Source organism: Chaetodon trifascialis, chromosome 15 (assembly GCF_039877785.1).
Source record: "Chaetodon trifascialis isolate fChaTrf1 chromosome 15, fChaTrf1.hap1, whole genome shotgun sequence".
In the NCBI taxonomy this organism is placed as follows: Eukaryota; Metazoa; Chordata; class Actinopteri; order Chaetodontiformes; family Chaetodontidae; genus Chaetodon; species Chaetodon trifascialis.
Window position 1 is genome coordinate 10,058,927 of NC_092070.1, and position 12,590 is coordinate 10,071,516.

The window sequence follows — 12,590 nt, forward strand, 5'->3', positions numbered from 1 at the left end:
GAGGCAGCTCCGCAAACGAACCCTGGACCATCTCCCAGGTAGAGTGAAGCGGAACTGAAAACTCGCCCTGAGCTGCAGTACATGAAACACTGCAAAAGCACACAAGTCTGTTCAGATTGGCCTCAATGGAAAAGATTTCTGCTCCGCTGGCTTCTCAAAGACAGAGTGGAGGCCTTGTTACTGGCATGCAGCTCCACAACAGAACTACTCTTTGATGTTTGCACACTCTGGACCAGCTCCATTAGAAACAGGTGTGTGTGTTTGTGTGTGTGTGTGTGTGTGTGTGTGTCCATTCGCCAGTGTTCTGTCTAAGGAACTCTGAGCTGATGCATCTGCTCATACTGGTGTGTGTGTGTGTGTGTGTGTGGCTTCAGGGAGGCATATGTGTTACAGGAACTGTAACAATTAGCTCACCTGTGCTGTTCATGTGTGTGTTTCTCACCTGTTCAGTTAATGAGGATGCCGGTCGAGCGTCCCTCCTCCTCTTTAATGTTCTTTAGGTTGTTCTCTGCCTCGTCCACAGTGCTACACATAGCATACACACAAAGCACAAGTTCATTTTCAGGCTCAGAGTGCGTTTTAAACTGTGTGTGCGTGCGAACGCCTACGTTAGAAAGTCCCGAACGTCCTCCACGGTCAGTTCTCCGGTGGAGTCGAGGGTGAGGTCAGCACAGCTGAGGGGGGAGTCCAGCGGGGTGTCCAGGATGGGAGAGGACAGGGCGCTTGGAGGCTCGTCTGTCTGCCCTGTGGGGGACAAACCCGAGTCAGGGGCTGCAGCATGTTTCTTCACTGTCAACAAATGGCACCGAGCTAGCAGCGGCTAATGTAGCCTCAGGCAGAGATGAGGAGGGGACTGCAGAAGTCTGGTGGGCTAACCTTTCAAATTAATGATTGCAATATTTCAAAATTGAAGAAACCTTAAGACCGTCTGTGTTTTCCTCACTGATAGTTATTGAAGTCTGAGTTCCAGGTGAAAGACGAGTCCACTAGGACATAAACAAAGACTACTCTGGTCTCCAAAACAACCATTATTTCCTGCCAGGGAAGGAGGTGCTGGGCAGCAGAGGCAACTGGGGCATACTGAATGGTTACTATGGAGACCAGAGGGGGACCCCTGCAAGGCCTGCTCGCAGTTTAAGAGGTTCAGAGAGAGAAGACAGAGTGATGAAGAGCGAGAATGGACAGGGGGAGAGAAATAACAAATGAGGGGGGAGAGAGGGAGCAAAAAAGAACCTCTGTGTGTGTGTGTGTGTGTGTGTGTGTGTGTGTGTGTGTGTGTGTGTGTGTGTGTGTGTGTGTGTGTGTGTGTGGACCTACCCTCAGCCTGACCCATCTGGTTCTTGTGGGTTCCGTTGGCCTGCGGCTGCGTCGTCGTGCCCTCGCTGAGGAGACACATGAGCAGACACCGTTTGCTTTGGCAGTAGAGGGAGTAATAATAAAGCAAGAGCAGAGAAAGTCTCGTTTCTTTGGTTTCACGTGCAGCAGAGTGCCTTGAGCTGGCGGTAACCCATGAGAGCATTACCAACAGTGGGTTTAGTGGTTTCCAAGGTGGGGTCCAGGGACCACCAACAGTCCTTAATAGGCTTACTGTGAGCCCCTAGAAAACGCTGCATATCAATGAGCATGTATGCCTTGAGGAAAAACTGGATGTGTTTCATGTGATTTTAGCATCAATGTGATGAAGTACGCTGATTTGTCAGGTATTTAATATGCTGACTAAGCCAACAACGGACATTCCTGTGTGATTATTTTATTCATGAACAAGTTATCGAATGATTTTCTCCCCAAAAAATAATACATTCCAATACATGTTGATCATATCACATATATTGTGATAGAGGATACTATCCATGTCAAACAGCCCTGTTGCATTTTACGACCTCTTACTCCGCAGAAGATCTTTAGGTTTCAATGGACCCGATTTGGCCAAACAGGGATCTGCTAATCTTCATGTAAGTTGGGAAAAGTTTGTAGGACACTGTAGATATTATACTATTGAGTGTTTTAGTGAGTGTGTGTGTTACCTGGCAGGTGTGGGCTCTAGCGGCCGATCCAGCTGAACAGAGCAGAGCGGTTCAGTGAGGACCTTGGCAGACAGGGAGAACCTCTCGTACTCTGAGGGAGAGATCAGGTAAAACCCTGCGTGGAAAAACAGTCAGACAGTTAGATATTTATGCTTTGAATTTGAATGCTCTCTGTGTTGCTGTGACTTTCAGGGCCTCACTAAGAGATTTCGGCACATTTTCACTTAAATCAACCGTGTTTCCCCACCCTGTCCGTTCTTGGTGAAGACGCAGGATGCAATGCCGCTGATGTCTTCTTTACGGATGCAGTCGTAGCGCACCTAAACAGGTACAAAACAGACATTAATTACCACTCCGACATGAGTGTTCACCAAAAAACGCACTTTCCAACCCAAACCCTACCTGTGGTCGAAGGCCAGGTATGTTGAAGAGGTGCATGTCACCCAGGTTGGTCAGACAGACCAGCGTGTGCTCGCTGTAGTCCTCCTGAGCTGTGGAGCTGAAGACCACCAGGGCCACCTTCCTCACCCGGCAGCCTTCGTGTGCCGTCAGCTTGAACTTGGTCTTAGCGCTCACCTTGGGGAGAGAGAAAACCTAGAGCGAGAGCAGAGACTGGATTTAGATCTGTAGCATCATCGCTCTTTCACAACACATTATAACACAGGTGTCTCTACCTTTAGCTGTTCCTCTGAGGCGATGAGGACAGAGTGAGCGTTGGTCATATCCGGAGCGATGGCGAGGTCCTGGGAGGCCTCATATGGGTCCGGTAACGGCTTCCCCCGGCCGTCCAACACACAGATGGACACCACGGGGGCTCTGTGCATCAGCTGGATCTCTTTACCCAAAACCGCCTCCACACACACACTGCTCTCGCCCGCTCCTCCACGCTCGCTCACGCGCCCCGAGCCCACGCCGGGCACTTCCAGAGCGTAGGCATACACACTGCCCGAGTTGGTGCCCGCCCATAGTGTGGGGCCGTGGTGTGTACCTGGTGGATATGGAAATACAGCTCACACAGTAAGTGCTGTGGAAAATGTTGTATTGTCCCACATTCAGTTCATAAGCTCATCGAGTACGTAAACACACCGTCACGTAGAAAGGTGTCAGCGAAGCAGAGACATCGGACCACTCCGGACAGTGAGTCGTCTGCAGACCGAGGTTCAATCCTCCTCTGTATGGGAGCCACGTCTTCCTGCTCCGCTAAAGCAGCGTTGGCCTCCTGGACCTGCGGATGACAGTCACAAAATGCAGCACTTAATTCAGTCTGGATGTTGTCTACGACCCTCTCACTGTCAAACAGAGACGGTCACGTACCTTGCTGGTTGGTGTGGTGATGGTGCGTTTCTTCCCTGATACCCTGCTCTTGCGGATGCGTCTGAAGCTCTGTCGTAAAGACTTTTTCAAGGACTTGACTCTGGAGAGGGGGCCCTCCATAGCCAGAGAGTCATTAGGGTGCAGAGTACACCTAGGAGCACATAAAGAGCAGCAGGGTGGTGCTTTTTGGATCACGATCTGGTGAATTTGTCTGGACTTTTCGTGTCAAGAAGGCAAGAGACAAAGAGAGGAGTAGCAGGGATTTAATGTAAACACCACATTTAAATAAATAAGTACCTGGCCAGCACAGCGTTTCGTCTGTGGTAGTCAAACAGGCCAAATCCATGACTCGTCCCAAAGGAGATCAGGTTCCACTCTGCATGCAGCGCCACCGCCGTCACAGAGGCTGGCGGCAGGCACTGCACCAGCACCAGCGGCTGAAAGCCCGGAGGGAAGGGGGCGGGTTTAAGGCGCGGCTCCAGCCTGTCGTGGCCCTTCCAGGTGAAGCCCTCCCTGTCCTGCAGCAGATCAACCACCGCCACGTCCACCAGGTGGTCCGAACGCTCGTCGCTCAAACCCAAAACAATCACCTGGAGAGGTACAAGAAGTGAAGAAGCGCCACGACTCATTTTCCTTTTCTTATTTGAGTAGCTGCGCTCTTGTTGACAGCAGGTCAAACCCTTCATCATTTTAAACAGGCAGCACTGAGGGAAGGTGGAGCAACTGAGAATTCACTTGGCAACCAGGAAGTAGTGCATTTCTACATGTGCAGTAGTCCATGAAAACATCATGTTTTATTTAGTATGAATGTTCATGGTGTCCAGAAGACGAATGCTCGTGTTTTCAAACCCCCTAACCTTTCCTTTTCACCACTATCAGGCCAAAACATCTCCATCTGAAGAGGAAAGTGTTGTGAAATCTACTGAGCACATGCTCCACTGGGGGATGAAAACGGTCACCGCCCTGTCAACTTTGCACACAAGATATCTCATAATCTTTACGGCTGACTGCCATGAAATCTGCTGAGCACACTGGTGTACCCTAAAGGATGAGCTCTGTGAAACATTTTCACCCCCATCGACTACAGAAGCTACATGAGCAAAACGGTCACCGTGTTGATTTTACTAGTTTAGTCTAACACTTTTTTTTTTTATTGTGCAGAGCAGAAACACTCAAGTGCAGTTTGTTGTGGTCGCAAATGACATCCTTCCATTTAGTCCAGCTATACTCATCACAGCTGAGCAGCTGTGAAGTGTGAGAGTGCTTGTGTGAATACAGCTGCAACTCACTGCCTGCCAACTTAATCAGCGAGCTTCTTCTCATCCAGAGAAAACGCAACACAAGGTCTTTTAGTTCAACTTAGCAAATTAACTGTTGGCAAGCGAAGAAAACAGTAAATCACATGCACACACAGGCATGCTGCTGATATGACTGGCTGATTATCAACTGGCAAATTGTTATTATTAACCTGCGTTATTTATATTGCACCAAAGTGTGTGACCGCTGCATGTATACAACCCTGACTCCAAAACAGGTGGAACACTGTGTAAACATAAATAAAAACAGAATGCAATCATTGGCAGATTTTACTGACAGCGGTTTTATAAAGTGTCCCTGAGCCTGTGCAGTAACATCCTTTATACAATCATGTGTTCACAAAGTGGTGAACCTCACTCCAGAGCTTGATGCATCTGCATGTGTTCGTAAGTGTTTGTACGTCTTTACCTGTCCAGCAGTCCCAGCCACCACCAGTTTGTTGCTGTATTTGCAGAGGCTGATCTTCTGGATGCCCAGCCTGGGGTCATCGCTGTACGGGTCAAAACAGCCCACCTACACACACACACACGCATACACACAGTATATTACGATATTGGCAGGATAAATAAACACTCTACACAAGTAGCCTTTTATTTGCTTGCCTTTCATGGACAAAGCTGCTCCTCAGTGTTTCCTTCTTACGTTTTGTCTCATAAATCAAATTTTTTTATCTGATTTGAGTACAAACAAATTCATCTGAGGAACACCAAAGTTCAAAATGCTCTCCTGAAACTCTCCTGCTTCCTCTACTCTCTGCCAAGTGTCAGGACTGTCCCTCTTTCCCCACTCAGCAAAACACGTGCATTCATCTGTCTTCTCACACACAGTAGGAATTTCAATAGAAATCCTTCTTGCTTGGGAGTTGTGTCTTGGCAAAACAAGCAGGAGGAGATCTTGGTCACTAACACACACGCACACACACACACACACACACACACACACACACACACACACACACACACACACACACACACACACACACACACACACACACACACACACACACACACACACACACACACACACACACACACACACACACACAGAAAGAGTGGGCTGATGGGTCTGGTTTTCATTACAAAGGAGAAAAAAAGGAAAGGCTCTTCATCCCATATGAGGACCACATTCCTGAACATGCAGCTCCGTTACCACAGGATACATGAGGAAAGGTGGGGGGAGCCAAAGAGTGAAAAGGAAGAAGAGAGCTAAAGGAGAAGACGGGCTAAAGGCTAATTGAATCTGTTTTTCCTTGTTAAATGTATCACTCAAGATTAGCCTCTGCTCTTCACTGATCCCAGCATATCTTTGTCATCCAGCTCATTTTAATATTCATCGTTTCGTGACCCATCTCCATTTCCTGTCAGCAATTTACCAAAGCTGAACTACTCTGTCAGAGTCCCTCGATGTGAAATTGTGCCTCCCGGTGCTCAGTCATGTAAATGTAGTCCTGCGCAGCGAGCACGCCATTAAAAACAGAATCAGACTGTGGTTCCTTCAGAGTCAAGTTTAATGATAGAAACAATGGGGTGGGTCTGTCTGAAAAAACCAACACATGAAAACAACCAGATGAGAAAATTAGGCCACAGATGTACTGTTACAGGCCTGACTCCATCTGTGTGTGTGTGTGTGTGTGTGTGTGTGTGTGTGTGTGTGTGTGTGTGTGTGTGTGTGTGTGTGTGTGTGTGTGTGTAAAACAGATTGTTTTTATTCCCACAGCCTGTAAAATAAGATCCTATGCCTGATCTCTAGAGGACGGACTCTTACTCTTAATGCCCCCCCACCCCCACCCCCACCCCCACCCCACGCTCGCCTCCTCAGTTCTCACCTTCCTGAAGGGAGGCCATTCCTCCTCCTGCTGCATGTCTGGGTCGTTGCTAGGGTCCTGGGGGTCGTCACTTGGGTCACAGTCGGTGTGGAAGACATTGGCCGTGCTGAGTTTGTACAGCGGCGTGAGAGCGACGCCCGATGCATCCCAGAAACGCACAGTGCCATCTTCATGTCTGTAAACACACGAGAGTTAAAGAAGTGTTTCTACACAAATACAATATGACAGTGCAGCTCAGTTAAGAGCGTGTGCGTGTGTGTGTGTGTGTGTGTGTGTGTGTGTGTGTGTGTGTGTGTGTGTGTGTGTGTGTGTGTGTGTGTGTGTGTGTGTGTGGTTGTGACATTGGCAGATTAATGCTCAGATCCAAACTGCTGCTCATGTTTGATTCTCCGGACTGATCATGTTATTGGCACAGCCTGTAATGTGTCATCTTATCCTGTTATAGAGCATCTTTAGAATAACATTTGCCATGGTTAAGAGCCTAGTGTGTTAGCATGCTGACTTCTGCTAAATTGCTAATTGCAATGTCACAGTAATGCATCCAATAGTCAAGACATTTCGCTCTGGACACCGCTATCACAGCTAAAAACTAACAGCAATCCCAACATGCTTTCTCCTCCTGGGTTCACACAATTTTCATCTTTTTTGTGGTGTCTTCCCAAATTCCAGTCAGCCCAGCTGTTCCTCTTCCTTTGCACAGTTGTTTCTTACTGTGTGCTATGCCAGTGCTAGCTCTGCCAAACATCTGTAGTTTGCAACATCCTGCCAACTGTCAGGATTTTCTTACTGCCATGGCAATGCTGACAAATTCAGGAAAAGTCACAAGCAGGGTATCAGAGTGGTTCACATGCAGTTTAGTTATTTCACATAATAGAAAGCAACAGGTTTGAGTCATGAAACACAAATAAAAACTGCATCCACCTGCAGCATGGACGCAGCCTGTGCTGTGTTTACATATGTTGTATGTGTGATTGTGTGTGTGTGTGTGTGTGTGTGTGTGTGTGTGAGTGTGTGTGTGTGTGTGTGTGTGTGTGTGTGTGTGCACAGATACCCTGTCAACAGCAGCTCTTGTTGTCTGGGTGGAGGTGCCAGGTTTTTCCCTCCACATATGGGCCAACTCTGCACAAACAAAACGAATGGGGAAAAGTTAGAACCCGATCATACTGAAAAGCAGAAAGACAAATATTTCCCTAACCCTTTCTGTCTGATCATAACTCCTGCTGTAAATGTACTGGCCCTGACAGACAGGCGTGCCCTCATGGGTGACCGTGTGCACACAGAAACACACAAAACTCACAGTGCTTCTGCGTTGGCTCGGCTACAGTGCCAGTGCCTCTGGTTTGGCCTCGCACAGACAGACAGAGATGATTTACGAGTGTACCAGCTGTGCGCCTGTGTGTGTGTGTGTGTGTGTGTTTTAGTCTAATCTGCTGCTGATCAAACAGCTGATCTAAGCTACAAAGCCTTTGCAAAGCCTTTAACTGCCTACACCTGCTCTTAAAGTTAACACACTGCCAGCAGGCTGATGGTCACGCTCCCGTCGGTTTCCTCATAGCTGTTTGGCTGCAGGTCTGTGAGTAATAACTGCAAAAACCTTTACCTGGATCAGTTTAAAAACTTCACTTATTACCCAGTTACACTATATACAAAGCAGCATCTGAGCACATATATAATGATTAGTGTTGATGGTGTTACATTTAAAGCATGAGCAGCAGACCTGGCTATTGGCCAAACTCTGTTTAAGGTATTCTCAGGTTAAGCTGCTTACATGCATCTTGAATTTCCTGTGACTGAATATCCCCACGGCCATGAAAAAACCAATTTACAGAATAATCCTGGCGTTCGTCGTGTCCTGCCAACAGCCACAGTGCAGCACCAGTAACACACACAGTAACAGTAATCAAAAGATGTTGCAGAAATCAATTCTAATACACGGGGGAGGCACTGAGGTGCTGACAGAAATCTGTGCCATGTTTTTTGATGATGCCAAAAGAGCTAATTTATTGTTCCTCAAATCTAATTTAGTGCAGACGCTTAACAGAGATGTAGTGTGTGTGCGCAGCGTCCTTCTCACCCCGTGTGCGTGCTGTCGGCCCTGCTGTGCTTTGCCAGCGTTCACCAGCCTCTCCCAGAGTTTGGGGGGGACGCTGGAGATGTGGAAGGAGCAGGTGATGGCGGAGGAGTGGAGAGGAGCCAGGTAGGGAGTGGGCATGGAGGGCCAGCCGGGGGTCTGGAGGTCGATCACAACCAGCTCTTCTTCCAGCAGCACTACCAACGCAGACGGCTCGTCGAACTCTGTGAGCAGGAGAGACGAGACGAGACGAACAGCTGAAAGAAAGGAAGAAATCCAGGGAGACGCATCATTAACGTTGGCCAGCTGCTCACCTTTCTCTTGCTCGATGCTGTGGACAGTGAAGAAGTCAATGACTCGAGATGTGAAGTCCAGAGTGACGTGCTCTTTGTCCTGTTGGATGGTGAGACAGTGGCGGTCACCGTAGCTGGCTCTGGGCATCCCTCCGCTGTATAACAACACTGGAGATCTGACACATAGAAAAGAGTTTATATTCACATCGTCTGTCAGCTGAAACAACAGGAACGAACGTTTCCGGCATTAATTAACATTCTTAGACTCATGGACGATTTTTAAGGATAAAATTCCATCATACAAAAATCTGGTTCAAAGTTAAATAATACAAACACATGTTTGTACTGTATTTTTTACTACATAACTGAGCAATTGATGATAAGCCCATTTCTCTCTTAGACCCCTCGCCGGACGAATAAAGGCATATTGAATTGAATTGAAATAATGACAAAAGAGAAAACAAACATGAGTCTTACATTGAATGAAATAAAAGACATTTACTGGCACTGTGTTATAAAATGCCCTGGCCTGGAGAAGCACACTCACCCTGTCTGTGTTGTCCTCCACAGGATCTTACTGATGGCCTTACAAGGAAATGGACCTGTGACAGACAATTATGAAGAAACATGACAGAGACTTTGGTCAGACCGATATCATAAGAGAGAGAAAATTCTGAGGCAGAAAGCTTTAACAAACATCCTGTATCATCATCACGCTCATTCTCACCATGACAACGAGTCACTATGAGTCACAATATGTCAGCAGTCACGGTTCATTAACCATTGTCACTCACAGGACGTTGGTCTTTGTGGACGCGACCACCGCCTCCACCAGACCTGGATGACACCGTGCTCAAATATGCCTCAAACAGACATTACCCAGGTGACGCCAAAGAGGTGTGTGCGCGTTTACGTGTGTCTGTGTGTGATGTATGCACTTCTCACCATATGGGACGGTGGAGGACGCTGGTTGGTGATTATAGGTGTTGCCATTAGTAACAGCCCACACGGAGTAACTCCCATCATTATGGGAACTGACGAACAAGTTTCCAGATCGTTCCCATACCAGGCTCTCCAGCTGCTGCAGGGGGGTACACACACACACACACACACACACACACAGTATATGTAGAGGCATCAGACCAGGTTTCACAGCAGCAGAATTCCACCTTGAAACACCAGAAAACAATCTGAAAACGTTCTTCACTAAACTGCTCTGTAAACCAGTTACCTGCTTGCCCAGAAAGAGCTGCTCAGCATGTCGGGTGCTCAGATCCCATAGGACCACCAGGCCCCGGCTGTAGCCAATCAGAATCTTCCCTGTCTGCTGAGGATGTTCCTGAAGAGATTCCACCGGCCCCAGGGATTTCCCACATCTGTAATCATCTGGCAGGCTGGGAAAACAAAACATCACCCATTATCCCACATCTGTAGCCAGTTTGTAACCCGGCGTGCCATAAATTAGACGTCTGCAGGTCAAAACGAGGTGAAATGATTGTCTGTGAAGCAGCCTGCCATCGTGGCGGAGATGAAATAATTAAGACTGAAAGATTAAAGGGGGACCAGAGCAACACTGTGAGCCAGAAAATGATCAAAGATGACTTGCACATCCGGAGAATATGCTTGTTTCCCCATTTACGATCACCTTACGATCACTTAACTAAAGCTCCATGCAATGGTCATGTGATGACAAAAGTAGTAGGTGGACCTTTACGCTCAGGCTATGTTGTTACACGTACTATGTTTAACTCTTTAAAATAAGCCATGTTGGTTTAAATGCATGGTTTGGACTGGGGTTTACAGAGGAGTCCCACATTTACACTTTTTGAAAAGTAAGAAGGATGAGACAAGGAGTGGAGGAGAAATCTGTGCTATCTAACTGATAGGTAAGAACACAACCCAAAGCCAAACTCCAAAAGTGTAAAAAACGTCTGTATAATATAATCAAACATCTGTATAAACTCTAACAGCAACAGTGAAATCAACATCAAGCTGGAGATGTGAACTAGACATTCCTCTGAGGCAGCGGAGGAATGTGAAGCAGGACACACCCTCGAGATGTCAGAGGATTCCCTCAGCGAAGGAGAGAAGGGAAGAGAGGGAGAAGACAAGAGGACGAGAAGAGAGAAAACAAACAAACAAGGAGGGAAGGAGAAGAAAGCGATGCGGTTTTTTGGGCTCTCTGCTGCAGATGAGGCAGTGAAAGATCATCACAGAGGAGATAGCCAGCCTGTGACACACACACGCACATACATGCACACACACTTCGGTAGCGTTCACTGAGGAAGATCCTCTCCGGAAGCACAGAGGCAGAAACATTCCCAACAAAGCATTCCATTGTGTCCATCTCTCCGTTCACAAGTATTTTTAGGGAATCCAGCATCCTGCTAGAGTCCCAGTGATGAGCCTCTGTGTGTGTGTGTGTGTGTGTGTGTGTGTGTGTGTGTGTGTGTGTGTGTGTGTGTGTGTGTGTGTGTGTGTGTGTGTGTGTGTGTGTGTGTGTGTGTGTGTACGCGTATTGGAGATTCAGCTGAAACACTTCCCCAACCGGAACACCGTGTTTTGGCAGCCAGTACAAAGCCTCGCTGTCAAAAACCTCCCCTCCTTTGCACACACACACATCGTCCACACACACCATCCACACACACACACACACACACACACACACACACACACACACACACACACACACACACACACACACACACACACACACACACACACACACACACACACACACACACACACACACACACACACACACACACACACACACACACACACATATACATACGCCTTATCAGGGCCCTCGTTAGGCCTCAGTTCTGCCCACTTCCCTAAACAAGTTAATGAGGGGTTTGGCCAGCCAGTCAGACAGTCACACAGAGGAATGAAAAAGAAACACAACAGCAGCTCTGTGACACTCTGCCAGTGTATGAACACAGGAATGCAGAGAAGAAGGCTGCAGCATGAAAAAAAAAAAAAAAAAACACCACAGCGTGCACGTTTGCAGCACACAGATCATTTTACCATTATGGTCGATGTGCACTGATCACCTAAAACTGCTGTTTGTCCTGAAGATCCGTGGCCGTGCTCCAGTCACACTGCTGATACGTTCATACATGGCTGCACACTACACGACATGAGTGTCGAGGAGGCTGGATAAAATAACAGAAACACCACACAGCATAACGGCCCTGTAGTGATACAATTCCATGTCTTTCACTCAGTGTTGGTATTGGTCCATTTGTGACCACAGTTCCTCTTTGTTTATGCTGTTTGCCAGTGATTTGACATATTATGAATTAAGAGAAATTCCCCCTTACCACATTATGTAAAATTGTTTACTACTGATGCATCAGCTGCTACAGCAAGCTCAGTTTACAATTGAGTCAAATTATGCTGACAACCAAGTAGACTATGAAGTAGTTTAAAGGTCAAAAACTCACTTAATCCATTTATAATATACATGCTGTGGCTACTTTACTGTACATCTGTTCAAACATATCAGATCCAATGCAACAATGTCCCAACACAGATGCGTCTACACCTGAGCTGTGTGCCAAATTGGATTTAATAACACCGTTATCTTTATCTGATTCAGAGCTCCTCACTCACACCACATCCAAAACTGACCAAAAAAAAAATCAGTTTTACAGCCTGTCATGTCTCTTGCTCCCTTTCCTCTACTCTCCAAACAGAGATCTGGCCGTTCTCATGGTCCCTGAACCGCACGATCCTGACCC

The 12,590-nt window shown here is 47.3% G+C and overlaps 1 protein-coding gene across 1 annotated transcript in view; it reads right to left on the reverse strand.

Annotated features, from left to right (window-relative positions):
* llgl1 (LLGL scribble cell polarity complex component 1) overlaps nt 1-12,590 on the reverse strand; it is a 29,557-nt gene that overhangs the window by 2,738 nt on the left and 14,229 nt on the right. The window contains exons 6-23 of the mRNA XM_070981244.1: nt 10,076-10,238; nt 9,790-9,925; nt 9,392-9,446; nt 8,866-9,020; nt 8,555-8,775; nt 7,532-7,599; nt 6,481-6,655; nt 5,064-5,168; nt 3,636-3,928; nt 3,339-3,489; nt 3,111-3,249; nt 2,699-3,012; nt 2,427-2,618; nt 2,272-2,344; nt 2,025-2,139; nt 1,318-1,382; nt 609-744; nt 443-525 (exon numbers count right to left, since the gene is read on the reverse strand). Coding sequence (XP_070837345.1) covers nt 447-525; nt 609-744; nt 1,318-1,382; nt 2,025-2,139; nt 2,272-2,344; nt 2,427-2,618; nt 2,699-3,012; nt 3,111-3,249; nt 3,339-3,489; nt 3,636-3,928; nt 5,064-5,168; nt 6,481-6,655; nt 7,532-7,599; nt 8,555-8,775; nt 8,866-9,020; nt 9,392-9,446; nt 9,790-9,925; nt 10,076-10,238 — 2,635 coding nt within the window. The 3' untranslated portion in view covers nt 443-446. The remainder of the gene's footprint in view (nt 1-442; nt 526-608; nt 745-1,317; nt 1,383-2,024; nt 2,140-2,271; nt 2,345-2,426; nt 2,619-2,698; nt 3,013-3,110; nt 3,250-3,338; nt 3,490-3,635; nt 3,929-5,063; nt 5,169-6,480; nt 6,656-7,531; nt 7,600-8,554; nt 8,776-8,865; nt 9,021-9,391; nt 9,447-9,789; nt 9,926-10,075; nt 10,239-12,590) is intronic.